Genomic DNA, 19113 nt, shown 5'->3' with positions numbered 1-19113 from the left:
ATATTCATGAATAATACATGCTCCTTTATAAAGCTTTAATTAAGCATTGTATATTGAGGAAAGTTCAAAATACATTAGGGAGGACAGTAATTTTAATTATGTAATTCGTCAATAGTATCCATATGTCAGGATGCTAGTATACAGATATTATACAGTATTTGTCCCTTACACAGGACTAGTTATATAGCTTATAACTAGTGTAAAGCAGCATTGTGAGTTCACAAAGAAAATCTTTCATCACCACATTTCTTCATCAGAGGATGACGAACACTAGCAGCTCTAAAATAAACTAAATAACAGCAGAAAAGTAGCTTATTCAACTGGTGAGATAGAAGGTACAGGAACAAAAAGAAATATGAAATAGACATACTATAAGGAGTAACTAAGAAATCCAGCAGATACTTGGGGGAATAGCATTCACTTTTTATTTCTGTAAGGTTAATCTAAAATATGGACAGACATAAATATGAATAGCAGTAGTGGATTTTTGGTATATAGATCACCTCTCTTTCTTTCTAGGAACTGAGGGCCCTATCTGATGTGTCGAGGTGCTTGTACTTACTTGCTGTGTTGGCTAACCTGGAAAAAAACCACGGACAAGCTAAAGCACTCCTTGAGAAAGCACAGCTTCTGGGAGGAAACGAACAATTTTGGTATAACAGTACTCTTAGTCTAACAGAAGCAATTCTAGAGGAAGACAGGGAAGGAAAACAGAGCATGGTAAAGAAATTCTTGGGTTTGGAGGTTGTGGTTTGGGGTTTTTTTTCAGCAGTGGTTTCTCGCAGTGAAATATTACAGCCTTTACATTTCAATAAAAGCAAAATTAAGTGTTAAAATGCAGTTAATGTTGTTTTCTCTGAGCATTTATTACATTAATTACAGATTCCAAACAGATGCAGGCCACTAGGAATGAGATTCTACCCACAAAAATTTAGGATATTTTTATGATAAGCTGTATATTCTTCTATTGGAATAAAACCAGTTATGATCTAGTATGTATGACTAAATCCCAGAGATCTGATTCTCTTGGTTAGAATTGTTTTGTATTCAGACAGTTCCATTAACACTGGTCTGTTTATTTTCCATATTCAATAAAAATCACACCTTTCGGTATTATTTTCTATTATTCTTTTCCTTCACAAATACTTCAAATAGTTTTACAAGGATTATTTCTAGATTCTAGAAGATACTTCTGTAACACTTTTGTTGTTTTGGTTTTTTTTACTAAAACCCTATAACATCAAAATATCCATTTACTTTTAAACCCTTAACTTTCATGAGTTTCAGTATAAAGTCTTATTTCTGTGATGATCTAACCTGTTGTGATCTTACCTGTCTTGATCTAAACTGTGCAAGGCTGTGTCTTGTAGAGGGATAATCTGGATTTTGACTAAGCTCATATTTAGTGTTGTTTGCTATGTACCTCCAAGATGAATCTGGCTCCATCTTCTCTCCTTGTATGTATATGCACCATTCAGGTAATCATAAAAGTATTTATGGTCATACCTCAGACTTCCTAGGCTTATTTGCAGTTATCAGGAGCCAGCCATCTTGGGGATAATTAACATGTTCATGTACAAAATTTAAGCTTTCTAAATGAATGTTTGTTACTATCCATAGACATTTGAAATACAATTATGAAAATTCTGGTGTTAACTGTAGGCTTGTGAGATACTGGAACATACTGTAAATGTGCTTCGGTCTACTTTACTGAAGAGACCTGGCAGGCAATCAGAATTGGGTTTTATCATTGCATCCCTTGAAGCCAGGTAAGCTGTCTTTTCTCATAAATATGCCCAGCTTCTAATATGCAGCGACATTGTAAATATATGTGGTTTTTACAATGGTGTCTTACTTTAATATGGCAAATTATGTGGATTCTAAAATATTTTTGTTCTCGGTCATTTATGTGGTGGACTGGTTTATTAATTTTTTTTCAAAATTTCTGTATTTCCTTCCCAAATGCTTGCATGTAGCCCTACTAGCTGTTATACTGGTAGGTACCACAACCCGTTGTGCATAGCTTGCAGTGTAGTTACCTAAAGGTGCAATGTATATTTATCTATGTTTGAACACTCCTGACTTCTGTTCTCACCGTGAGCCAAGGAGCCTGTTCATGGTGAGACTAAACAATGAGTTTGGTTCCCCCGAAATCCCAGCACAGAGACATTATAATGTGTTGGTAAAGGGAGAGAAGGATTCAACACTTGCACTGTCTCTTTCCATAAATGGGAAGCTTCTCAATCAGAAAAAGAAGACTATTATCGGTCTTCTCTTTTCATCTGTATTTAGAAGACTGATTAGGCTTAGTAAGATGGAATAATTAGATACATGGAACAAGTGAGATATCTTCTCTAATCTCAAAATATAACAGAATTTTTTCAGAATTACTATAATCTGTAAAACACACATTTATTACGCTTTTGGTAGAGCTCCTAGAATTTAAAGGAAAGCAGAGAGAAATGTGTCTGCTCTCAAAAATAGCCTGTGTTTTCTGACTATCTTGTATTTCATTTTTATTTCTAGAAAAACACTTATTCAGATACATTTTGCCCAGGATCATATGACAGTTAATGCTAATTCTGCTCAGTTGCCACACATTCTACAGGAATCCTACAATAAATTAGTTAAAGTTCAGAAGGACTTTTTTCATCAAGGCCATAAATACTATGGTGCTGAAATACTGCTGGAATGTGCAAATATTCACAGGTAGGACCATACCTCTATAGCTCTATTGAAAAACTTCATTTAGGTTGAACTATTCCATGAAGTGTATTGTTTACTTTTTGTAGTCTAATTAAGATGGAAAAGCACAGATAACATTATTAGGTTTTATATATTGGTGCTAGATGTCTGTTTGCATTCTTCATGTGTTCTTGTATTCAAAAATATATTGTAGAATCCAAAATTGTTTTCACTGAAGGCAGAGCTCTCTTTTGTTCTCTTTTGAGGTCAAAACAAAGTGTCAGGGTCTCTTAAGTCAGCTTTTTGACTTGCCATTTTGACTGCCATTGGTGAGGCAGCCACACCAATCATTCTCTAGTATTTACAGGCTTTTGCAATTCTTACTGTTGAAATGTTTCTCTAAAAACTGCTGCGACAGTCGAAATGCAAAACATGGAATCCAAGCAAAGAGCTTGGAATCCCAGCTTGTTGTGAAATATCCCTTAAAACAGCTGAGATCTGTTTTGTACCTGGTATATTGCCATTGTGTTCCTGCTCAATGCATACTCTAGAATATCACCTGTCTTTCTTGGCGTCTTCTTGCATTGCAGCAGTACAGTTCTAAGAATAAGACCTTGGAAAATAGCTTGTATACAAAGCTAAAATCAAAAATTCATACACAAATTTGATATTTTTGTCTATAATTAATCTATTTAATCTATTAATTGATTTATTATTTTATTCTATATGTTCAACATTGTTGATGCCATAAAAATCAGCACTTTCTTATGTTAGTTCTTTTGAGTTTATGGTGTTGTTTTGGGTTTTTTTTTCAGGATGATTGCCAAGAAGGAAAGGAACAAAAAAGACAAACACAGTCACTATCTAGATGCTTATAACTTAGCTCAAAGAGCAGTATCCAAAACAGAGGAAGTATTTCATAGCATTTGTAGTTTATTTGCATTTAATGAGGTACTGACTTTTTTCCTCTTAATTGTGGAAAGGAAACCTAGTTAATTGTAATATTCACTCATTCTTGGATAATCTCATTTGGGGCTTCCAGGAATTATCTTGTAATTATAAACATTCTTTGTATATAGAAGGAAATACTGCATCCAAAATAATTTACACTTGAAAAAGGGATAAAAAGAGGATTTGTTTCACCTTTGTCAAGTTTATTTATTTCTGACATTTATCTAATAGCTATAAAAGAATAAAGTATAAACTTTGAGATATTTTTGATTCTCTAAATACCTTGAAAGTTTAAAATTCTTTAAAATGTGTTTCTTCTCAGGAGAAACAAAAAGTCTTCACAAAACACTATTACTAATAAAGAACACCTGTCTTCAAAATAGTGTATTTTGGGTAATGAAAGCCTGCATCCTACTTTGCTGCTGTGGATGTAGTATTATTAGATATTACATATTTGTACCAGGTATATAAAATGTGGAAAGCAAAAACCCAGCTGCTCTTATTTGATGAAGCTACTTCGATTGCCTTGTAATATATTTGACATTGAAGTATTATTTTAAATTACTTAAATATCTTCTTTGCAATATTTATGCTCTGTCAAGGTGGTAATGCTAAAATGTGTGTTTCTTTGGTTAGAAGAAGTACAACATTCTAATTTCTTATCAGGTAAATTTGCAAAAACACTTGAAATTAAAATTTTACTTTCTTTTGTGTTTCAGAGCAAAAATGTTAGTATCCCATTAATGAGACAACTAGCTCTTAGAAAAATAAATCTTACAGAAATTCTTTTGGATATTTTTCATCTTGTCATTACTGAGAAAAAGCATAAAAATGTGGGAGAAACATCATTTCATGAATTTGTGGAGGAATTAATCATTGAAGATGATGCAATAGAACAGGTAATACAAAAGATTTAGTCCTATGACTTGCACAAAGTATATCAAGGCTCTCCATAGCACAACTTCTCTCAATACTGAGGAAATGGGTTCCCAGACCAGTCAAGTAGTTTTGTAGCAATGGAGGTTGAATTGTGTGGTTTTAGTCTTGGAGATGGTTTACTGGTCGCCCTCCCTTTATCCCATGTTTTCCTTGGCAGTGTTTGAATTTTGCTTATGGATATTACATTGAACTTTTTTTCTAAATCAGTTGTTAATGAGTTTGTGTATCTATTGAAGAAAGCTCATTTGTAATTGAAAGTATAATCATATTTAACTTATGTATTTGTAGGTGAATATACATGTTTTACATTTTTTAAAAATACATTCTTCTGTCTGTGTAGGGATATATGGCCAAATAAATATAAATGTGTATTTTACCAGGATTGGAAGTATATGGAACGCACCATGGCTCATATTACACTGGCTCAGTTAGCAAACATACAGAATCTTTGTAAAGGCTGCCCCAACATCAAATCCAAATGCCTGTATCTAACTGGAAAAACCCTTCATTTACTTGCCATTAATGTGGATCCTGTATATTCAGAGATTTACTGGAAGCCAAATATTATGGTATGCATTCTTTTGTTCAGTTATATTTATTTTTCTGTGTAAAGTTTATCTGCTCTAATATTTTTTTCTGTATACATTTGTATAAAAGCTGCTCTTTATGTAGAGTAAGGCTTTATATACTGCATGCAAGCCATAATAAAAATAGATGGCAAAATGAATAACTTCAAAAAACATGCTTCTGCCTACATGCTGTCCTCATTTAGCTAATTTTTGATTTGTTTGTGAGATATGCTAATTACATTATTTTCAAAAGAGAGATAGAAAAATTCCTTGAATGCCTTAAAGGGTGAGAGACATACGGTCTCTGAATCCATGTGCTCAAGAAGTATTGATTTGTAGGTTAAAAACTTGGATTTTTAAGTTTTTTTTGTGTAATAGAAAGATCCCTACATAAAAAAAAGGAGAGTTTTTGGGGGCATTTTAAATTCAGTGATGAATTAAAAATTTTAGAAGAAGTGAGTGGAATACAAATATGAGAAAGTCAAACTCTTAGAGGTTGTATGGGGGGGTCTTTTTAGTTTATGTTGGTCATATTGCCTTCATAACATACTATGAAATTTTGATGGTTGATAGTATTACTAAATCTCTCACCATGAAGGGATCGAGGTAGTGATTTCATTTAATTCTGTTTTCACATAAACTTTCACAACAGAAATGAAGCCTGCCTTACTTAATGGAGTGATTAATTGTTCCTTTTCTTATTCTGTGATGGGTAGGAAGATGCTAAATCAGACATCAGAAAATCTTCACTTACTTCAGCTGAATGCAGTGAACAGAGCATGACAGAGAATGGTTTATCGACTAAAAAAAGTCATAATGATAAGTATAGGAAGAAAATACAGGAATTAAAGGTATATTACTTTATAAGCTTGCATTAGAATTTGCGTGCTTTCTTTTTATGGAGTAACAGCTTATCCATAAGCTTAAGATTTAGCTTATCTGTTCTGTTTAAACTGATAATGGAAATGTTGTGACAAAAACTGGATCTTAAAAAAGATAAAAATCTACAAAATACCTTGCAGCTAACAGCTTTCCATCACTCTCTGCTGCGTAGCTCTGTCCTGCTCCTCGGTGGATTGTGTGGGAGCTCCTGAATGAGCTTCCCCTAGAAAGAAAGAATTTCTCCTTCAGTGGTTTCCCACTGATAGAGCTTGTAGCAACAAGGACTAGATGAGCAGGCATTTTCTTTCTCCCTCACAGATACAACTTTTTGAGGGAGCATAATATTTTGCAGGCTGGGAACAAAGAAAGAAATTACTTCTATCATAAAACATTTGTGAAATTCAGTGAGCTGATCTCTTAATTACTGCAGTTGAAAGCCCACTAGGAATTGGGAATGTACAGTTTGTGTTGCTAGTAAAATCAATAAATACCTGAGTTAAGGGATTTGTAGGTTAATTTGGACTAAATATGGTTAACTGTCCACAGAAACAGTTTTATTGATCCTTGATTCTGAACTGCTCATATTGCCTGGAATTTAAAGTCCATTCTGCTGAGTACACACTTTATATTAAAAGAAATTTCTGTGATAAACCAAATATTTTTTAGTGTTGTATAACCGATGTTGGTGTCTTCCAAAAAAAATAATCAGTATTTGCATATTTTGATCATACATTAAGTGCCTTAAAAGGCATTAAAATTACTCATTAAAAAGCAATATATATCTTCTCTAACATGCTGTAATTGGTGTATGTAACAAATACTTAATATTAGCCAATTTTAATATAAAGCTTTTTATTTTTATCATTTAGACACAACAAAGGATGGCTCAGAAGTATCTTTCTCAATCCAGTGAGGCTTTGTTACAGTCCATGGCTGTTGCATTCAGTCATAATGTTACCGATGTACTGGCTCATGCTAGTTTGGAAATGGCTGAATGCTTTCAACAGTTTGATCCAATTTCAACCAGCCAGTTTTTGTCACTTCATCAGGTAAGACCACTAACAACTGTGCTGCTTTTCAGTGGGAGGATGTTTGAAGTTGCATAAACTAAACTGTATTTGGATAGTCTGCAAATTGATCATACAGAACACATATAGGGTTCTGTGTAAGAACCAGTGTGTAATATAGGTCATCAAATATGTATTTTCTGAGTTCAGGACATTTGATCAGTGTTTTTTTTTTTAACAATTCTGTTATCTGTTGTGTTTGACCTGACATTTTCATTGATTATGGCATACAAGGAATAAAGTTTAATAGGAATGAATTATTATATTTTAATTTGCAAAGATAAGACATTGCCACAAAATACAGTCTCATCCTTCCCTAACAGATAATTTAAAAAATGTTTCTCTGGATTTGTTCAATCATTGTTTTGAAGTGGATAATTCAGTTTACATTCAGTTTGTCAGATCGATACCTGCCCAGCACAGTCCCATTGATCACTTGAAGGTCTATGCATGTGAATATGTGCCTCCATCAAAGAGAATATGCAGAATGGCTTTAGGGCTTATATCCCCTGCTTCAGGAGCAAATAACTCATAGTTCCTAGTTCAAAGGACTGAATTAGTGTGTTTGCTGAAAGAAAAGATGATGATAAATGAAAAGTCCTTGATGATAAATGTAGACTAAGAAATCAATTCCAGCTATTTGTATTTAAGGAATCTTCCTTAGTTTTGTTGTCAGACTGTTTACATTAACCCGTAAGAACAAACAGCAGTCCTTTGCTGGTTCATCTCACCTTTCATGGAAGAGAACTTCTCTTCAACATAGATATATGTTATAAAAAACCTAGTGTATATATTTATTTGTTTTATTTTTGTGAAGGAAAATAAATAGATGTAAAAATTTTACAGAGTTGTTCAGTGTCTATGATGATGAAGAGTATCCTTCTAACTGCAACATCCAACACCAGCAGCTCTCAGCTGGCAGCATTGCTGCATCTTCAGAATCAGTTAAAACAACACAGAAACACAAGTGATCTTCTAAAATGTGTGGAACAGCAACTGACTGCTAATTCGATGGTAACTTTCAGAGCTACTTACTAGGGGTTTATACATATGATAAATAAATGCACACAGAGAGATATATGTGTTTATACAGGACATGGGTTGGTGGTGCTGAGAGAGCAGTTAGACTCAATGGTCTCTGAGGGCTTTTCCAACTTGAACAATTCTGAGATTCTAAGAGCCACCCTTGCACATTCCTCTGCTACCAAAATCTTGCCACATAAACCAAATACAATTTTATATAGTACTTGTTGGTGAAGTGTCTCTAGCAAATTTTTTTTCAAATATAAATATTACTATGAATTATTCTACTAATTTCCTTTGCTAATACTCCGCTAGTATTTGATAGCATTTTAACTTCAGAAATTGTGTAGTGGCCATAAAAGTCATGTTGTTATGAAGAGTGGACTAAGATACTAGTTGTAATTTGTTTTAAATAATATTTATATGTTCTTCTGCACTGCTCAAAAATTACATGATCATAGAATAGCTGAGGTTAGAAAAAATTTCTGAAGGTCATCTTGTAAACCCCTCTGCTCAAACAGGGGTCACCTAGAGCTTGTTGTCCATGATCATGTCCAGGTGGCTGCTGAATTATCTCTGAGAATGGAGGCTCCACAGCCTCCTTGGACAACTTGTGCCAGTGCCCACTTCCCTCACAGGGAAGCAGAATTTCCTGTTGTTTGCACAGAGCCTACTGTCCTGGCACAACTGCTGAGTGTCTGAATTCTTTCCCAGAATCACTATCAATTTTCTAATTAAAGCATTGAGAATGGGGTTTATAAAGTCTATAAAAATAATAGGATTTCTGAACTACTGTACAGGCATGGAGAAACCTCTGCATTCCTGTTGAACATTTTAATATAGTGGACGAATTGCCGGCCAGTTTCTGCATAGTTATTCTCCAGCATTCAGAAGACAGGTATAAAATTTAATCATTTTGATTTTGTACTGTTTGTTACAATTATAATATTTATTTACCTGGTGGAATATTTTAATGGACTTGAATTTTAGGATAATGCACTAATTAATATATAGATCAAACTGCCTGCAGCTCAGTTGTATGTTTTCTATTCTTTCAGTTTCCCTAATTATCTCTTAAATCTCCAGAGTTGCTTGAAAGGTTTCAGGCCATTCTTGATATCTGTCCTAAATTCTGTTAAGAGTTTCTGCTTTTATTGCTTATGCTCTTGGAAATGTTTGAAGGGGTCATATTTAACTTTATAAAGCCACCAATTATCTGATTATTGCAGCCTAATTAGCTGCAATAAACTAGCTCATAAATTGAGCTATAGCAACTGACAATAAGGGCATTCACCAATTTTATAAGTTTTTAACTCTTGTAATGGAACAAATAGAAATCTACCTTATTGATTATACACTAATAAAAGAATTTACCATACTACTCTCAGTTTGTTCCAGGAATTTGCAGGTTTTTGCACCCAAGGTGGGGGTAGTTACTGCATCATGAGAGTATTGGTGAGCACATTAAATTAGAGGGCAATAATTACTCACCTAATAAATTTGAGTCATATAAACAAAGCTAGACAGCCAAATAATCTATTCAGCACTTTTCTTCTTTCCACAGATCACAGTTGTACAGTTCATTGATTAAGATGCCCGAAGTAAGTACTGCACAGCAGAAAGGAAAACTCACTAAGCGAAGGGGTAAGTACCTCTTACTTTTGAAGAAATAAAAATCATTGCACTGAAGTTATGAGAAGGCTCATATCTTTCACTGTTGCAGTTTGTAAAATTTTTAAATAATTTCAACTCTTCTTAATTAGCAAGGGACATAAATTCATAAATATATGTTTCATTATCAGATGTCATGTATCTAGTCACAATTTAGATAATTTTTGTTTATATTTGAAGGCCAAAGTTGTTATAAATAAATAATAATAGTTTTTTTCATTGTACACATCTGTATATATTTTGTGTTTATATATATATAATCAAGATTTTATTTTCAAAGAATACCACAACTAGAAACTGATGATATTTGTACAATCATTTCTTCAAGTACAAATATGTCTCAAGAAGACTCTTTAGAGGGTGTTATCCTTCTTTTAATAGTGCAAGCAAAAGTCTCTCGATTTCCTGTGAATCCTGATACGTTTCATATTTTGTTGGAAAAAATGCGACTTTACAAGCAGCAAAAGATGAAGAATCATCCTAAAAAACCTGTTATTCAGAACTCGCAAGAGTGTGTCTCCAAAACAGATGTGGTAATATATTTTATTACCTTATATTTAAAACTGGGTGGAAAATACGTACTAAAACTATGATAGACATTCTTTACACAGAATTTTTCAGTTCATTCCGAGTGCAGCATCCCTAGTCTTCACAGTTACTATATTCTTTGTACTCTGCTTCAAAATTTAATCTTACTGTGCTATTGTTGCTGTATTTATCATTCAGGAGTTTTGAAATGTTCAGTAGTTTATCAAAATTGAAATGATGCAGTTGGGATCAGTTTACTTGAAAATGTACCGTATTTCAGAGATTTGCCTTTGCATTTGTACCCTGCCTTTCATATGACATGAAAGTCCCTGCTGTTCCATGGAAAAAAACAGGATCATAGATTGTAACCCTTTAATTAAAATAAGACTACCTTAGCCAGAGATTTATTACTGATTTCCAATACAGAAAAGTTTTCTGTTGGGACATACAATAACTTCTGCACTGTAGCTCTTTGTCAGAGTGCAGTTGATCCAAGACAGTCTCAAAATTTTCCTTCAAGGACATGTTTTGGCGGAGTCTTAAGTTTGTAGAACACTCTTAACTTCTAGATGATAAAAGTTTTCTGTAACTGTAACTGCAGGAATGTTCAGTTCTATAATAACATTATCACAGTCAGTGAGCGCAAGTTGTGCAACATAAAGGTACTAAAAAAAACCTACAGCTTTCACACCTAGGTTATCTCCTAGGTGACAGAAAATTTTCTACACATGAAATGTACAAATAGAAATCCTAGCATTTTACTTTTAATTTTGGCTTCATTAGATAAACTCAGGTTTTACAATTCCAAAGAAAATTCACTGTGAAACGTAGCATTAATAAAAGCTGGTATTGGCCTATTTTCATTATTAATATAAAGGTTAAAAATGAAGATCATCTTGAACTTCCTGTACACGTTTTCATTGTTTTAATTACACTAATTTGACCATCTTGGTTTAAGACAATTATAAGAGATGGACACTCTAAAATGAGTTAACCTCCCCTTGTAGCTTTAACCAATCCCTTTCCACCATTAAGGAGAAACGAACATGAGTAGATATAAATGAAAAAATAACAGCTTAAAAAATGAAAGAGCAATAGGCAGAAATAACATTAATACTCATTAGTTGCTGAAATCTCCTGGGCTCCCCAGGGCCAAAGAGGAGCTCACAGTGGTGGAGGGACCCCAGTATGGAGTGGGGGGAGGCAAAGGGAAAATGACATCAACGCCCCAGCCTCTCCACCAGCGGCCACCACGCTGGAGACTGGCACTTGGTCAAGGGCTGGAGCTTGGGCCTTCGCCTTCCTCTCAGGAGAACACAGCAGGGCAGCTGGCTGGGGAAACTTGGTTCTTTCTCACCTTGGCCAGGCACTGCTGGCAGGCTGGGGTGACCACAGGAGCAGGGCTGCTCTGCTCATCTTGCTTTGATGGTGGCTGCCAACAGGCACTTGTGGAATTTGCCCTGAGGATGTCCAGGACTGTGAAATGTAGCCTCTGGAAAAAAACCCCACTCATATCAACCCCTGAAAAAAACAGAAAAGAAAACCCAAAAAGGGAGCCTCCACCTGCATTGCCTCAGCTCTATGGCAAAAGTCAAAAGGCAAGAGAGCTCTGCTTGGGGGACTCTGACTTTTACAAGGATCTGGAACTCCTCTGCCCCTTGGTTCTGGTTCCTGCTGTGTAACCTGAAAGAAACAGCGACAATTTTGGGCACAGATAAAGAATACAATAACACTTTGGGTTACCCTGGGCATTGACAAATCCGGTTTTTGAATTATAATTCTGTTTTAGTCATCATGTTAGCATCTTTCTGTTAAAATACAGAGTATTGCAGATGGTTGAAGTGATGATAATAACTTTCTCTTGCCTGTGGCCAGCCTTTGTTGTAGTGGCAGGTTTGTAAAGATTGCTGTAGTTGGGTAAGTAAAAAAAAAGGTCATAAGAGTGTGTCAGGTTGAACAGGTGAAAAGAACAAGTGACGCAGGTTTTTAAAAAGCACATGCATTAAACTCCCAGAACTTATGCATGCACCCTGTACTGAGCCACACAAGCCTTGGAGGAGGAGTTCAGTCATTAATACCAACATTCTTCACCATTTAGTTGGGCTCATTTGTCCAGTTAGTGATTTGTGTCCATCTAGGTTGGATTTTACAAATCTCCATTTTCAATGTCTTTCTCTTGTACATGATTCTATTTTCTCTTTATCTGTTTTCTTCATTCTGATTGGTTTTTTTCCCTAAATTTGCTCTACTGATCTCTCCATATGCTTTCATTTCCTTCTTCTGTGTTCATCATACAGTTTCTGGTCACTTCTCAAAGTTGCCCTTATGCAATTTCTTCTCATTATTTGAAGGAACACATTATAATTTCTTTCTGCTTTAGTTTTCTGCCATTCTCCATTGAAATTGCTGAAGTATTTTAATTGTTTAAATAATAATAAGTATTGACACCTTCTAGTAATTCTAATGTTAGAGTATTTTGCAAAATGCTGATAAAAATTTTGAAATAAAGTTTTGAAACCAACTTCTTATATTTATATTTTCCATTTTACAATCTTTCACATTATTTTATTTGCTCTCTGATTTAATGTATTTCAAAATTTATATATGTAATGGTATTTAATAACGATGGAGATTGAAAGTATTCCAATTTTTGTTTCTATGTGTGTGATAGACTCCAACTGAGAAAATAGATGATACTGAGCTTGATTTGACATCAGATTTCTCTGAAATAATAGAAATTATGGAAGACTATCTGAAACCAACACTGTCACAGTTTGATTTTTCTGCTGTCAGGTAAGACATATTGACTTACTATGATTGGTGTGAACAGAACTGTGACTCAAGTCCCTCAAATATAGGAATGGTTTTAGTAAGGATACCGTGTTGAATGAATGTTTCATGTCTTGAAAGAGAGTCTATTCAGAATATGTCAGACTAAGAGAGTGAGCAGTATGATAGACTAATGGCCATATCTGACAAGCACTGTTCTCCAGCTTAAGTTATACTTAAGTTGAAGCTCAAGATGCAACATTATCATCGAACTGTTTAAAGACAGGATTTCTAAAGGACAGGAACACCAATGGGAGTGTGTCCTTTGTGTAAAATTTCACTGAAACTGAAGCAGAAATTGAAGCTGATAATATTTTCCATTAATTTCCTCTTCCCAGAGCATCCCAGTGTATATCAGTTTCCACAGCTGAAACAGGAAAAAAGAAAATGAAAGAAACGGACACCAAACAAGCTGGAGTGCAGGGTATGTGCTTCCATGCCTAGTGTGTGTGTATCTATGTGTGTGGACAGGTACCAAAATCTAGTAATTTCAGTTTTAATTTTATTTAAAACAGAGGGCAAAGGCTTTACCATTGTTTTTCTCAGTTTCATTCTCTTTATCAAGTCAAATATTTCAGTACTTTAAAAACAAATTTAGATGCTGAAGCAATACTTCTGCATCTATTTAGAATCTTCCAAATCATGTGGTCTGTAGACACTTAAATGAAATGGCTTTATCACTAACCAATTTTTCAGGAGAAAAGCTAGAATAAAGAACTTAAGATTAAGTCAATAGATATCATTGTTTTGCTTTTTGTTTTGGTTTTATCTTTATGGACTCTCACAGGTTGTTAGCTTGCATACAAACCTAATGCTACAGTATGTCTCTAAACACATCTCAAGAATACTCCTGCAAAAACTGGATAAATTGTTTCCCATGCATCTGCTCCTTCTCTAGAAACAGATGTAAGAGCAGAATAGATTCTTTTCTTCTGTAGAACAGAAATATTGCCATAATAATATTTAGTACTTTTTTCCTAAATAACAGAAACAAAATGTTTCTACAGAACAACACGGTATTGGATAAGAGTTCCTTCACAACTCTCTTCTGTTTATCCAGTCACTGCTGCGGCAATTTTGTATTTCCAAGCACTGTTTTCCTGAGTGTATTGCATATACTTTGGACTTGGACCTGAGATGGTTAGTTATTAATACAGGGATATTTTTCCCTCTGAAGAACTGGTGTTAACAAGTGCATAGGAATTTGAGTAGATCCTAAGAGTAATGATATAAAAAGAAATATTTTTTTCTTAATGCCCTTAATCCACAGTACAGTAAAGTCCATGTGTCATATAATGCAGGAAACAGGTTTTTACATCTAACTGCAATTGTTTATATACAAACTGATATCTAAATCTCAGTCATGTCCTGTCACATCTCTTTAGATACACCTGTGGATTCAGGATTGTGCGTGGTATTACTATGGGATGCGTTATTTATGGAATTGCCTTTGGAAGCTCTGAGTATATTTAAAGAGGAAGGAATAAGTTCTGTTTCCAGAGATTTTTCTCTCCAGCTTCTCTACAATCGACTACATTGGACTGAGTCAGGTACTATTAGATAAACATTTTTTCCTTCAGCGTAATTATACTTAAAAATTTAAATATGAATTATGGTGTCTATTTTACTGAAAGACAAGCACACACAATATGTTTCCAGTATTTTAGGTGGACTAGATAGTGCAGTAGACTTTTTTCAAGAATGTACAGGCTGATTATAGGTGCAGCGGTAGCTAATTGAAAATAACCTTGACACATTAAAGAATTATGTAAAACTCAGCGGAATCTAAAATTATAAACACATTTACAAGCATATTGTTAAAATTTCAAAGCTATTTCCAGCTGCAATGAAAAAAAAGGAAGTAAGAATTTGCACTTCTGTAACTTTTCTTTAATACTGCTATTAGACTTTGTTTAAAATACCAAATCAAAAATCTTACTCTCTGAAATACTTTCCTCTCAGTTCTTGTGATACACCTGGGAAAAATCAAATCTTCACAGGCTTTATGAGCCTTCCCTACTGCTGACACACCCTACATGAGCCCTTTAGCAAAATGAGGTTAAGTAAGGGAAAGTTGGTAAACTTCTCTTTATGGCATCTTAAAATTCATTTCTTATATCTAGAAGTGAGTAATAAATGCAGGTACTAAGCCATTTTTGTATGAATCAAAGATACTTTCTATAATAAAAATGTTAAGCTGCATTTTTCTCATATGTAGAGAAAACCACATTATTAAAACTAGTTGGTCCAAGATAAAAAATAGACCAAGTGTAAAAAAATCTCACTCTGTACATGATGTTCCAGAGAGGTTCTTGTATTGTGTCCATATCTGTAATATTTAGTAATATTTAGCCTCCAGTATAACCTGATCTCTCTTTTTCCATTTCACTCATTTTTTCTAAAGGGAAAGAACTGTAAGTGGTCTGAGATTAGAATATTTTCTGGTTTTCCCTTTTCAGAGTGGAACTGATTATGGTTGCATAATTTTAGAAGTAGATGAATGAGAGAAGGCATAGTTGAAAAGTCTCTGTCCTTGCAATTATGACAGAGGCCACTGAATGAGGAAACATGAGCAATATGATTTTAATGTGTATGTCAAGCTTCCATGAACTTCCAGGGCACTCAGTGATAACTGGCTGAGATGTACTCTGAGTGCTAATTGTATATATAGTGAGAAACATAAGACAGTTTTCTGTGCTTTTTAAAATTCCCTTAAATAATTTTTTTTTAGAAATAAATCCAATTCAAATATTAAACTTATTTTTTCCTTTAGATCTCTGTGTGTCCCACAGAAACTTTCGTTATTACATTAACATAGCAATTAATAGATATGGTAAATGACTTAGAAAATGCTTTGATGATGACTGTTCAACTCTATCCAAAATTGGCAGTGTAATGAAGCATTTTCATGTCTAAGGGATCACATCTCCTCCTTGTTTTCCACTTTAAAGCCTTTATTTTTAGGCTGGAAGGTTTGGGTAATGTCCTTACCTTGCTATGTTTTGAAATGAATTTTTATTTTTTCATTTCAATATGTTGTTCTGGTTACTATTTTTATTATTACTAGTAGTAGTACTATTACTACCACTACTTCATCATATTAAATGTACATAGTCCTTCAAGGACATTTACTTGCTAAAACTGCCTATATATTAATTATATATTTTTTTTATTTTCACAGAAACAGAATTAAAAAAAAAAATTGAAGTATCTAAAGAAAAATACACAAAAGCTCGTCAGAAAAAGAATGCCCAAATGGTGAACTTTCAACTTGATTTGTAAATGAGAACTTGCATAGAGAAGTGTGAAAGTGGGTTGCACAGAAGCTCATTATGTGTGCTAGAATTCTGAAGTGGAATGAATGTCACTTAAGTTCATAAGAATCTTGCTTCCTGCTGAATTTGCAGGGGCTTTTTCTTTGCAAAATCACATTTCATAAATGGGGCATATTTAATAGGCCACAAATTAAGCTGCTTAAAGTTACTGAAAATAATTTCTACAACAAAATATTGCATTTTATATAGTGAATACATATTTTTTTATAAATCTGTATTTATATTTGCATATATGTCTCTATATGTGCACACATGTGTGTATATATGTGTAATAGATGTATATGCACTGTAGCTAATAAAGATTAGTTTATTAATTTCCACTGACAGTTGAGTACCATGATGCTTTTAAGCCCAGATTCAAACTTTTTTTGTTGTTTGAGGTCTTTCTCTTAGTTGTTTGACACCAAGTATGCAATGCTGTTAGTATTTAATTGAAATTTTAACACATACTAAAATATGTATTCTTTTCAATTGTAGGCACCAATGAATCGTGAACTACCTTCTGATTGCTTGCCTGTTGATACACGTAATTTTAAATGTATCCTTTCATAATCTATTGGCTAAGTGTATCAGCTAAATTTCTTTCTTTTGTTATTTGAATAATATTATTTATGATTAACTGTTCATCAGATATTGTTGACCCCTATAATGAAGGAAGAGAAGCAGGTAATCTAAATGAAATAATTTATTCACAGTCTACCCATGGCATTTACAATTGTTTCGTAGAAAAAATGAAGTCATGACATCAAGATGTTGGCAAAAAAGCATTGCATTTCGTCAGAACAGCACAGCTTATCACCTGTAAATGGTGTAACAGTACCTGTACTGGTATCACAGTTAATGGAGGTTTTTAGTTAAATCACAGAAAGACAGACTGGTTTGAGTTGGAAGGGACCTAAAGGCTCATCTCATTCCACCCCCTGCCACAGGCAGGGACACCTTCCAATAATCCAGGAATGGAATCCCAGCCCCAATGTCCAGCCTGGCCTTGGGCACTGCCAGGGATCCAGGGGCTGCTCTGGGCACCTGGGACAGGGCCTGCCCACCCTGCCAGGGAAGACTTTCTTCCTGGTATCTACCCTAAACCAACGATGTTTCAGTGTGAAGCCATACACCCTTGTCCTGTCACTACATGCTCTTGTAAATAGTCTCTTTCCATTTGTCTTGTTGGCTCCCTTCAGGTGTTGAAGTAGTTATGAAGTCTAAACACAATGCAAAAGAAGCTACAGAGCAATCAGTAGCATAACAGAGTGTGTCTCCATGCCTTTGCAGTTCTCCTTCACAGCACTTCAATGTAAAACACTTTATGTGCTCAATATCTGACTCTAGAGTGTACCTTTTAACTTACACTAGTATGAAAATGTAGTCAAAAGCAGAAAATTATTCATCATTAAATGTGCAATATCCTTGGAGAGAAGAGTTTTCTGAAATCAGGACCCTGGAAACTCAGTTAGTTTATCCCCCCACATCCTCTCTGAGCCTCTGCAACAGAACCATATGAGCAGTACTGGTTTGCAGTTCTTCATCTTTTTTTCGGGGCATCTAAAATTTTTTCTTTGTGTCCTTAACCTATCTACCAAATAATCCTTCTTCATTATAAAAGACACCTTTCAAATGGGCATCCCAATTTTACTCTGAAAACGTCACAATTGTTTTAATTTTAAAAGCCAGGCTTAGGTTTCAATCTAATGATGACCTATAACCCCCTAAATATGATAGTGACATTTTAAAGTTATTGAAGTTGAGATTGCCCAATATAGTTTGTAGTATGTTACATTCATAATGTTGAAATTCTCTTGTTACAGAAGGTTCAAGTCCTTCCCACAAAATAAAGGAAATCCTAGAAAAATACCATGACCTATTTACACTGCAGTGGGAGGGTGTCATTGGCAATATGTGTGCTCCAAGGTATGTAATATTCTATCTGCTTTCTTGTTTTATCCATATTTCTTGTTTAAAATTGTGCTTGTTGTCAGAGACATTGTTCATAAAATAAGGTCACATTTTGCTGAGCTGATAAACACATAGTTTAAACTATTGTTGTTGTATCAAACACAGATCTAGGTTTATAGACAGAATATTTTAGGGATCTGAAATAAAGTGCCACAAAGTGATTTAGCCAGGTTGGTTTTGTCAGACTTGCTGTACGTGCAAATAATCTAACTTTGATAGAAAGTCATCTGGTGCAGTCTTTGATGAATACACATATGTGAGCATAAGTGTAATTTCTGACTTTGCTCATTATTTTTTTTTAAATCCAAGTAATAAAACCGTAGCATCTCCATGCACCTTCAGTCATCTGTAAATGGGAGTGCAGATTTCAGAAGCAGAGTAGTGAAGGTACATCACACAGTTTCCAATTTCAAACATTGATCATGAAGCTAATATCATTTTATGGAGTCTACTCATAAACACACTTTGTAGTTTTTTATAGAAATTATATAAGAAATTATATAGAAATTAAAGAAATGCTTTGCTTTTAAGATCATAGCCATAGAGGAATAAAAGGGATCTCAAGAGGTCAAACAGTGACAAGCCCTATGAGACAACATGGCCATCACTGGACCTTCCTTCCTAGCTGCTAGTTTAGCAGTCAGTCCTTTGGAATTTTCTCTACTTAGCTAATACCACTGA

At 34.4% G+C, this 19113-nt stretch overlaps 1 protein-coding gene across 9 annotated transcripts in view; it reads left to right on the top strand.

Annotated features, from left to right (window-relative positions):
• Nucleotides 1-19113, top strand: part of CFAP46 (cilia and flagella associated protein 46) — a 72050-nt gene that overhangs the window by 46151 nt on the left and 6786 nt on the right. For 6 of the 9 annotated variants that reach the window (XM_015633282.3, XM_015633283.3, XM_015633281.3 and 3 more), the window contains 19 exons: nt 520-720; nt 1663-1769; nt 2527-2709; nt 3501-3636; nt 4356-4535; nt 4956-5144; nt 5861-5995; nt 6896-7075; nt 7940-8107; nt 8917-9014; nt 9681-9760; nt 10169-10320; nt 12987-13108; nt 13483-13568; nt 14530-14694; nt 16326-16402; nt 16957-17017; nt 17110-17145; nt 18285-18387. In XM_015633282.3, coding sequence (XP_015488768.1) covers nt 520-720; nt 1663-1769; nt 2527-2709; nt 3501-3636; nt 4356-4535; nt 4956-5144; nt 5861-5995; nt 6896-7075; nt 7940-8107; nt 8917-9014; nt 9681-9760; nt 10169-10320; nt 12987-13108; nt 13483-13568; nt 14530-14694; nt 16326-16402; nt 16957-17017; nt 17110-17145; nt 18285-18387 — 2459 coding nt within the window. Of the gene's footprint in view, nt 1-519; nt 721-1662; nt 1770-2526; nt 2710-3500; nt 3637-4355; nt 4536-4955; nt 5145-5860; nt 5996-6895; nt 7076-7939; nt 8108-8916; nt 9015-9680; nt 9761-10168; nt 10321-12986; nt 13109-13482; nt 13569-14529; nt 14695-16325; nt 16455-16956; nt 17018-17109; nt 17146-18284; nt 18388-19113 lie in introns of those variants that run through there. The other 3 variants (XM_015633285.3, XM_015633284.3, XM_015633289.3) reach the window with 3 other exon arrangements.

Source organism: Parus major, chromosome 6 (genome assembly GCF_001522545.3).
Source record: "Parus major isolate Abel chromosome 6, Parus_major1.1, whole genome shotgun sequence".
Taxonomy (NCBI): domain Eukaryota; kingdom Metazoa; phylum Chordata; class Aves; order Passeriformes; family Paridae; genus Parus; species Parus major.
The sequence above is the reverse complement of the archived record's forward strand: the minus strand, read 5'-3'. Positions and strand labels throughout refer to the sequence as shown.